The sequence below is a fragment of the Anopheles cruzii genome, chromosome X (assembly GCF_943734635.1).
Source record: "Anopheles cruzii chromosome X, idAnoCruzAS_RS32_06, whole genome shotgun sequence".
Classification (NCBI taxonomy): Eukaryota; Metazoa; Arthropoda; class Insecta; order Diptera; family Culicidae; genus Anopheles; species Anopheles cruzii.
The window spans coordinates 7,391,691-7,401,844 of NC_069143.1; the positions used below are offsets into that span (position 1 = coordinate 7,391,691).

Here is a 10,154-nt window from a genome sequence, read left to right on the forward strand (position 1 = left end):
CATTGTTCATGATTGACCTGATGACCAAATGTGTCAGGTTAATTTAAAAAAAACTGTTCCTCGGCAAATGATTTTGGCATCGAATTTCTTATGTTCGGTAGACGTTGAATGTCTAAAGGATGAACAGGAATAATGAAACAATAACAGGAATAATGCGACGAAAAAGGTCATGGAAGTAGAACGTTCATTTAGTTTTTCGGAACAATGTTAGCAAACAAACGGTAGTGGAACGAAAGCTGTAAAAGTAAGGAACACGGGCGCAATCGTGAATGGCTGGCGTTACCGGAGCGCTCTAGAATGTCACGAAATGCTAAGAATGAATGTGATGAAACAAGCTAAACCCCAACTCCGATTAAAATTGAAAGCAGCCCTGACTCTAAATCATAGAAGCGTTTTAAATACTAGGTCCATACGTTGAGAATCGGAGTTTTAAAACGATGGCTGTACCTGCCGATTGAGACTTCCCAGTTTTGCTGTTCATTCCGCATTACCTTGTTTTGACATCAGGTAAATGAGTACAGGTCGCAAAAATATTTAATCAGTTTGCAAACGACCGTTGAAAGGGTTAGACTTCACGCTTCAGTTATTTGTTGTTTAAGTTGCACCTCGCACCGTTAGACCCGCCGCAGAAAATGTCGACATTTTAGTCAAATTAGTATAGAACACTACGGAAAAAATACAGTTTGATAGCGCAGCATAAATATGCTTCGCATAAACTAGACATTGTAATTAAAATTAAGGTAATTCTACATTTAAAGTTACATTACAAAATATTGTTTATGGAAGAGTGAGTGATTCCAGAGAAAGACATTTATCTTTTTCTCTTCCGGGCGGAAGTGAGATAATGTTCGTAAAAGTGAGAAAATGTCCGTAGTGAGAAAATGTCCGTAAAGTGAGAAGAATGCTCTTGTGGGAAGAGTGAGAATGAGAATTCGAACGAAAAAGTGAGTAAATTTGTCAAATTGGATTTGCGCTACGAAAATTTTGTTTTATTTGTATTGTGTTCCGGTTGAGGGTGGTCGCTTTTCGCAGCGATTTCGTGCAGGGTTCCGTGCTGAACGCAGTAAAAATGAGGCTCAGAAATCAAACTTGAAACATATCATAGTAAAGGGTAAAGTTTTACGATTTTTGGTCAAAGCATTCGGACGCATTTTCCAGTTCGCCCGCTAACTCATGGTCCTCCGTGTACGCGCACAGTGAAAAATGTAGCCTACATCGGACACAGCTGGTGAGCGAGCGCCACACAAAATTGAGCCCAGCAGCGAAAGCGGTTTTGACAGACGCAAATCGGTTCGTTTTGTTTGTTTTGGCGTTTGGCGTTAACGCTAGTTCTCGCACACAGATGTAAAAGGGCGTGAGAAAACAGTGTTCGGCGAGATTGCTGCAATGACAAGTGAGAAAAGTAATAAGAAGATCACGAAGCAATAGGGATTGGCAACCAAAAAGGGGAACGATCGAAGTGGCTGGTAGCGCTAGGAAAAGGGAGCGTAGTAAAACGACCAAGACGATGATTACGGGTGAAATACTGTTGAATGGTGCGTTATTGTCGACAGCAGATGCTGCTTCGTAGCTGCCGCGAGCCTCGGTCTGCTGAATACGGCACGAAGGTAACGAGGTCGTTTTTTCCTGCTAGTTTTCCTTACGTCCTCATCTCCGCGTAGAGTTGCACGCATCCGCTATTACACACATGATTGGTATTTTGGCTAGGTTTTCACCGCGGGGCCCACCGCACACACCGTAGTGGTGACAAATGCCGCACTGTCCTACTTTCCCTTAGTGCGTGCTGGGTGCTGGCGCGGCGGAAGCAACACCACGATCCGAAATTGTGAAAGGGAGGAAAGTACAGGGCGTTGCAGTGTCTTCCAGGGCAAGGCAGGGCAGGACACACCCGCGCCCTGCAGACGGAGACACTTGGCACGATGCGGTTCAACAAGCAGGAGTTGGTGACGCTTGCTTCTCAGCCGAGCAACAAGTTCGAAAAGGAAGGGCCACTGTTTGTGACAGAAAAACAGGAGGGTTTCTTCCGCAAGACCGAGGGTAAGTTCATCGTGCAGTATCCGGATGACTCGAACACGACATCCAAGTTTTCGGTACCATTACCTAACAGGCCCCCCCGTCGACTATTCCTGCCATGGCCTCCTGGCCTGCCACGATTTGATAACTATCGGCGAGAAAACACTCCGTCTTGGTACTCTGTTTACGTCGTTTTATCAATTCAAGTTGCGGTACTGTTGTTATGTTTATTTTTGCCTGAAACTGTTTGCTATCCTTTCATTGTCGTTCATGAGATATTTGCGATTTGGTTTGATTTGAATCCATATTATCTGTATATTTGTTGCGCCTTCACACATTTTACCATGGGCACGTTCCGTTCCCATTCCGTTTGCTGTAAATCTGTTATCTGTTTTTCTCCGTTTCCTTCCCCTTCCTCTTGTAAGGTAAGGGTGTTTAAATCGGGTTTTTTCTTACTGTCATTTATCTGCGGATGATTACTTTTCGGTTTCTCTGTTCTTCACGATATTTTTTTTTTTTTACTTCTTTTCATTTCTTCCATTATCGATCAACGCTGGTGTCCTTCTAACATGTACAATGCCTTTTAATGGTTACCGACGAACAATGACTGTGCGGATGTTGCAACATATACCACTAAACCATGTGCGTTCGCCCACACTTTCACTTCTCGTTCCTGTTCCTCTCTGATCGCGACGCTGAACACTCACTGTTTGCCCACCTATCTGCCTTTGATCGGATTACACCCGGAGCGGCTTGTACTTGCTGCTGATGTTGTGCGCGCTACATTCACGCTCTTACTATTATCACCCCATCACCACTCGCGCGTTCGTTTTGGTTTCGCACTCGCATATTTACATTCTCAAACGGTCCTCTTTCCGGGCGGGGAGGGTCGTTAACTGATGCAGTCGAAACGAAGAGTCTCACCGAGCAGGTCGGTCATAGTCTGCTGAAGCGGCAAAAGTCGCTCAGTTGCATCGGTGGTGCGATTAAAGGTTCGTTACTTTATTAAAAATGTTTATGTTTATCACTCTAGCTACAATTAACCATCACTCATCGCCATTAACACCATAACAAATGCTGTACAGCACTGTGTGTATCGGTCAAAGCTCGGTGGACTAACAATCGACGCAAAGAGGATCTCTTCCACTACCAGAGCAGCTTCACGATCACTGGCCTAAAGTGCGGAATTTGATCGTAAACTCGTGTGTGTAGGAAAGAGTTACACTTAAGTATGCGTTGACCCATGAGTTTTGAGAAGCGTTGAAATAACACGAGCTAAAATAGAACTTAATGAACACATGAACGAAGAACTTAACGGTTCATGTATGTTTTGCCAACGACGATAGAGTCTCCTTTGATAAGGTGTTCTAAGGGCAATATCAGCGTTGAAGCGCTAGCCGCGCGTCTTCAGACGGAGAATGGCGTCTTGAGCGAAGTGAGTCAGTGATAACGTTTTATGAAATGGTTTTGAGCATCCTTGCATCGCATTGTTGCTAACCAGGCTAACCATAACGCGTGTTTTTATTGTGTAGTTTTGATGACCTCTTTGACGTGGCGTCCCGCTCGGCATTTTCGTATCGGAGTTTAGTTCGTCTCAAACTAACATTTTTCATTACCAACGTTTCCTAATGCCAATGTCTGCGCCACTAATGTACGCTATATTGGTTTCGATTTCTTGTGTTCATGGATGTAAACTACACCAACCAACCAACCCTCTACAGTCAGCAGCGAAAAGTGGTGTCGGTTACGCGGCAATCTGTTGTTCTATCTGAAGTCGAGCGATCAATTTTCCGAACCGCAAGGTTGCATTGTGCTAGAGAAGTACAAGTGCCTCAAGCAGGGCGACGACCAGCAGGATGCAGATGGTTTTGTGTTTTACTTAGGTACGGTAAACGGATGAAGTGGGAAAAAGGAACTAAAGTTCCTTTTCGGCGGCGGCGGCGTGCGATGCTTACATGCTCCTTAATGGCTTTACTTTCTGACGCAGAGTTCAATGATGGTCTACGGCAGCGGTTTGCCGCAAATACTGAGCAGGAGCGCTTCGAGTGGATGCAGGCGATCGGCTTAGCCGGGTATGATATCAAGCGAGCGCAGCTCAAGTACTTGCGTGAGCAGATTGACCGTAAACGCGGCATGATTCATGACGTCGACATCGATATGCTGCGCTTGCAAACGGGAAAAGAAACAGGTGAGCTTCTTGTGATTTGCCGTTATGCTTGACAATATTTGAAACTTCCTTTCCATATCCCCCCGCCGAACCGTTATCGAGGATAGATTTAAACGAGGTGCCAATTTGCGAGTCAGTGATCTCGTGTGATAACCTGCTGTGTGATGGAAACGGAAAGCCGCCGAATCCCTCCGTCGTGGTGCAGGTTACGTCAAGCAATCGGGCGTCCGGATGGATCAAGTATGGGCGCACGGAGGTGATCGAACGTTCCTCCAACCCACAGTTTATCTGCACGATTGCCTTCCGGGCTTGCGACGGGTTGCATGCCGAGTCGCAAATTCGCTTTACAGCGTACGATGTGCGCGAGAAGGTCACACAGACGGCGGTTCCCATCGGTTGGGCCGAGATAGCGCTGGGTGTGATTGCGGACACGTCCCGTCTGCGCATCCCGCTGCGAACGCAGGTGTGCGGAGAGAGTGCGGGCTTCATCACGATTGCGACCTGCGTGCCCGACACCGAGCGGCGCAATAATAATCCACGCTCACCCGTCAAGGCAGGTGTGGGAACCGGTATCGACACGGGCGGCATGGAGGTCGCACACGGCCATCGACGGTCGCAGTCACTACCACCGAAGCTGGGCATTAAACTGTTCATTCCACCGCCCTCGAAGATTGCCCTCGTATTCACTAACCCGAGCGTAAGTGTTTCCCCGGCGCAAGAAACCGGAGCCGGAGTAAACCGAAGACTAACATTTTGTCGTTACAGATGCACACCTATCGCTTGCACTCTGGACTAGGCGGGGACATTAGCGTCTTGGAGGTGATGCTCGAGAGTCAACTGTGCTACCTGTTGCCGCAACAGCTGCTCTCGATTTGGATTGCTCGCGAAAAGGAACTGCTGCAGGAAATATCCGGCATGGGTGAGCTGGGCTATGAGTGGCGCCAGCGGCAAATGGAACTACTCGACAAACATCTGAAGCTCCTCAAGGACTACTCGCAGGCGAAGCAATATCTGCACCAACAGCAGCAGCAGCGGGGCAAAACCTTTAAACCGAGCTGCCGAAAGGCGGACGAAACGATCGAATTTGCGCCCGTCAACCTGCACCTGCAGCGGATGTGGGCGCACAACGATACGCTGAAGCGCGCTGGCATCCTGGATGTGATCACTGTGGGTGCCTTCACGCGCCACTCCGGAAAGGCGAAGACCGGCGGGCTGATTAAGCTGCTGCAGCAGATCAAGGACTCGCCGACAAAGCAGCAGGCACAGCAGCAGCAGCCAGGCGGAGAAGCGGGTAGCACGCACAAGGTTAACGCAGCCAACGATGCAGTGCAAGCGATCAAGCAGCTGCGCTCGGAGATTGTGGCCATCATGTCGCAGCTGTTGCTGCTGGCGCGATCGAAAAACCCGAAAGGAATGTTACCGCTGTGCGGTGAGATGATGGCAAAGACCCGTACCCTGTTGAACATCTGGGAACCGAGCCTGGTGGAGGAGGCGTTCGCCTTCATCGAACGGCACCGTATCATCGATGATACGGGAACGGCTGGTGGCGGGGAAGCAGCAGCGCTAGGGGAATGGTCTGGGGCAATGTCACCGTTTAAGAAAATTACCCAACAGCTCGGTGCACTCGATCTGAAGTCTCCGGAGCTGGAAGACTTTGCCACCCCGCTTGGTCCGGCGCCAGACCTTTGGCCACAGGTGCGCACGAGCAAATGCGGAACGCTTGGGCCGCTGGCGAAAAGCAAATCACCCTCGTCGCATGACATCAGCACGAGCATCGCGACCGTCCAGTGCACATTCAATCAACTTGCCTCCACCAACCAAGCGGACGATGGTGCGGCTCTGCTCGCTTCCATCAACGCGTACTCGCTTCCCGCTGCCTGCTACTTACCGACGGATCAACCGGCTACATCCAAGGTAGCAAAGCGGGTGTCGTCGACGCAGGGGGAAACGAGCGGTGAGACGGGGGCAGATCTCCGGTTCAATGAGACCCACTTCGACGTGAACGGCGACGTGACCGAATCGAGCCCGGGCCCTTCCACTGCTACGCCGTCGAGAAGTGAGCCACTTTCCGGCTTATACGATGAGCACGGCTATCTGGTCGAAAACACTGCCATCGTGCTTGGCCATAATGGTGCCTTCCTCGACACCAGAGTGATGAGTTCAAGCCCTTCGGCTAACTACTATCGGCCGACGGAGGAACCGGAACCCCTAGATCTAACGCAACTCAACATCGAAGCGAGCGTTATGTGCTTGGTGTCGAAGGTGAAGTTCCTGTGTGGTCGCTGTGGCAGCCCTGCGGTTCGTTTACGCCAACCAAAAGGTGCGCTGGGAGGCGGTCGCAACAGTTTCGATACGCTGCCGCCTGATGTGGTCACCAATCAGCCACTGTCGCTTCCGGCTGCTTCCGGTGAGCTGAACCTGGTTCCGACCCAGCCGGCCGAAAGTGGTACGGCGCACAGTGCACAAGCAATCGCTATGATCGCCGCTGGGAACAGTGCTGCTGCGACGAGCAAAATTGCACTTTCCAGTAAGGAACTTAATTTGGCGCTCACGCAAGCCGTCGGTGAGGTAACGCGCAAGGTAAAGAAAGGCAACAAGTTCACCGATGGGCTGGACCTGTCCGCCACCACCGATTGGGCGTTAGAGTTACGCCCATCGATGAAGAAGCTGCGCCAAGCGATGGATGGGTTGCTGAAGACGGCTCGGCTGATGCACTCCGTACAGCGGCTGCAGCAGGATATGCGCAAAACGAGCGCCACCTTGTCGATCATGTATCGACGCGATGTGTGCTTTTCGCAAGCGCTCACCGCTCTGGTGTCCGGCCTGATGGCCAAACTGTGGGGCCAGAATGTGACGGAAAACTTTATCAGCCTCCTGGTCCAGCTCGGACCGCTCGCGTGCTTCGAGGGGCTACTGTCGCTGTACGGCAACGAAACGGACATGTGGGGCGATATGAGCGTCGCGGTTGAGGACCTGGCGACGGTCAGCTTCACGCTCGTCCGGAGCAACTTGCACCGCGACACGAAAGCGGTCCCAGTTCCGCGCGTAACCGGCTCCCGCCAGGCGCTGCGTGTGCTGCTCCCCGTGCCGGAGTCGGTGTTTTGTCACCTTCCGACCAAGGAAGCGGTAACGTTCCGCGTCACGCCAGTGTTTTTCAATGTGGGCATCAACGAGAAGGCCACGGTAGCGGAAACGCTCGGTTACACGCGCGAGCAGCACCGCTCGAACTGGGACAATTACGATCGGCTCAAGCGCTACCACGGACGCTACCGGCGCGTACCGTTCAACTTCGTCAACCCCGTCTGCTCCGCCAGTCAGGATACGCCGACGAAGTTGCTGTACACGGCTCAGCAGAAGGAGCTCCTGGTGCCGGAGGCGACAGTCGTAAAGTTTCTGACCGAACTGGAGGCGGAACTGCGCTCGCACGGCACTAAAAATTATCGCGTTCTCCAGTTGGCGGAGGACATTACACGCGCGGTGCAGGGGCTGCGGTTTACCTCGTGCAAGAGCGCCAAGGACCGCACGTCGATGGCCGTAACGCTCGAACAGTGTCGCGTGCTGCAGCAAGAGTTCCATCTGTCAACGGCCAATGTGCAGAACGTGCTCGACACGATGCGCAGGTTAGTGGCTGGCTGCCGAACGGCGTTTGGCATGGCGTTTTTCGTTTTCGTCCGATTTCTGATACCCATCCCCGTGTTTTTGTTTTTGTTCGCAGTGAGGGTACCAGATCGGACAATGCGATGAAAAACATCGGGATACGGAAGTACGCGTTCAATCTGCCGCAAGTGCTGTCGCTGCCAGCTGTCTATCGTCCTCCAGCCGGAGCCTACGGCAAGGCACAGTCCTAGTGTAAAGGACCTCGTTCGTTTGATAGTTTATTAACATACCTTTTCTTGTTTGTTCCCCGCACACCTTATGGTATGTGCTCTACCGCAGTGCAACAACCGGTCTAATTGTTTTTCAACAAAATACCTCGTGTTACGGTTTAATTCAAAAGCTCCATGGCTCGTCTCAGTCAGGCAACGGGAACACGCCCGGTGAAGCACGCCTGTAATAATTTATGATTGTTTTATTCCGATCCACTTATCATAATCCCAAGGAGGCTATTTAAGGTTCAGAACCATAGTTTTGTTAACGTGTTATGTTCGTTTATTGTTCTTAATATTATTATTTTTATATATATGAGTTGTTGCAAGTGGCAGAAGTCGTCCCCCGTTGTTTCCATAATGGTTGCGCCGCGAATCACCATACCATACTACGAATCAGTACGGCTGTCGCTTCTTGGTAATGGGTTGTGTATTCCACGAAATCCTATCCTCGTAATCTATATCTATACGATTGATCCTACTTACAGCACATTAGAATCAATAGGTTTACTAAGCAGGTCCCATTTTAAAATCTACGCAAAAGTACGTACACCTCAAATAACATCATCACGCCTCTATTTATTACAAAAAAAAAACCGTAGTGGTACCGGAACATAATCTCTAAAGTTCTTCGCTGCGAAACCCATATAGCATGTCATATCTAATATCTGTTTGACGTTAATCGCTAGGTCGACCACTGAAGACTTTCGATTTGCGAATGCCTTTCCTTGTAGCGTTTTTCCCTATTAACCACAAACCACAAACGCCAATTTTACCAAGATAGCGCGGGGCCCGCGCCAGCCCCGCCCGTAAATGTTACACAACCTTACAGTGAGCTAGAGAGATTAGCATTGTCTCTGTTGCAGGCCAAGACCGGCTCGGCGATTGTAATTGCCGGATAAAAGGAACCTTTTTTCGGTTCTTACCAACATAACCTGCCAGCGCCATCGTAAACTTGGTTTGCCAAATTCTCTTGAGCGGCAGCATGCGTATTTGCCGTACTTACATTTAGCATTTAGCAACTGTACCCTGCGTCACCTCTTGTGAGGCATTCACTCGGACTACAGTGGTAGCGAAAAGCATTCATGGTTCAAGATAATTTCATCGAATTTTGCATAATGCATACAGTCCCCAAACAATCAGAAACATTTCTAGCCGCCGAGGCTCTATTATCGAATAACGTAAGAATGTTTCTCGAAGGATCATATATACAACAATGAAAAACGTATTAGAACAAAACCGAGAAAATAACATTTTCAAACAACGATGTAAATAATCTCAACATTAATCGAACGGATATTATTATTATGCATTGATAATATTATTGTAACGAGTACTTTATCAATGTTTTTGTTCTCTGCCATCGTTTGCGTAGCGTGCAACTTCAACGCTCCATAACAACAGTTTGTGCCAAATGTTAGGTTGTCACTGGAACAACGTACTCCAAAAACTTAGTATTGTTGTTACTTGCGGCGTTAAGCGGGAACCGTTTCTGTTACTTTCTTGTTTCGTTTCGGCTCATTCACACAGAGCATCGGTTGGAGCACCACGGCTAGGAAGCCAACTAAGCGTTATATGGACGTAAAATTTCCCGCTCCGCGTGTGCTGATTGCAGGGTCGCGCGAGCGATCAGGCAGTCAGGTCATGTCGAACGTGTTGCCGGCGTAGGCGTAGTTGGAATCGGCCTTTGGTTGTAGCAACAGCCTTTGCCGAACGAGAAGCATGGGCCTAGTATACATTGTTTTGAAATAAAACATTTGAAAACTAATCACCTTACGCGTGGCGGAACCGACTTCGTGAACGAAAGAATGGACATATCGTAAGCGCCGGCGCAAGCCAGGCGAATAATCCGAAAAACAAGATTTGAACTCGTTCGGTACTGGTGGAATAGGTCGCTGAGTCCATGCCGCAGTGACCTGTTGGCTGGGTGTCAAAGGGATATCCTCGTCCCCCTTTAACCTTTCTTTCAGTGTCTTCGTGTGACGCCGGACGTCGCGAAGTAAACGAACGAAAACGAGTTGCACACCGTTGCTGCGTTGGGTTATCCGTTTCACGGGGTGTTTCGTTGGTAAAGAGTCCTTCGCCGCCCGCCGGTTGCACAACGAGCG

General features: G+C 49.6%; 1 protein-coding gene across 1 annotated transcript; it reads left to right on the forward strand.

The window, feature by feature from the left end:
• The first annotated feature begins 1,919 nt into the window (after window positions 1-1,919).
• LOC128278701 (inositol polyphosphate-4-phosphatase type I A) lies at window positions 1,920-9,795 on the forward strand. Its single transcript, XM_053017467.1, has 8 exons — window positions 1,920-2,037; window positions 3,735-3,896; window positions 4,001-4,228; window positions 4,273-4,877; window positions 4,946-6,638; window positions 6,738-7,480; window positions 7,556-7,800; window positions 7,896-9,795. Exons 1-8 carry the CDS (start codon window positions 1,920-1,922, stop codon window positions 8,026-8,028), a joined length of 3,927 nt encoding a protein of 1,308 aa, XP_052873427.1. The 3' UTR covers window positions 8,029-9,795.
• The last annotated feature ends 359 nt before the right edge of the window (window positions 9,796-10,154 follow it).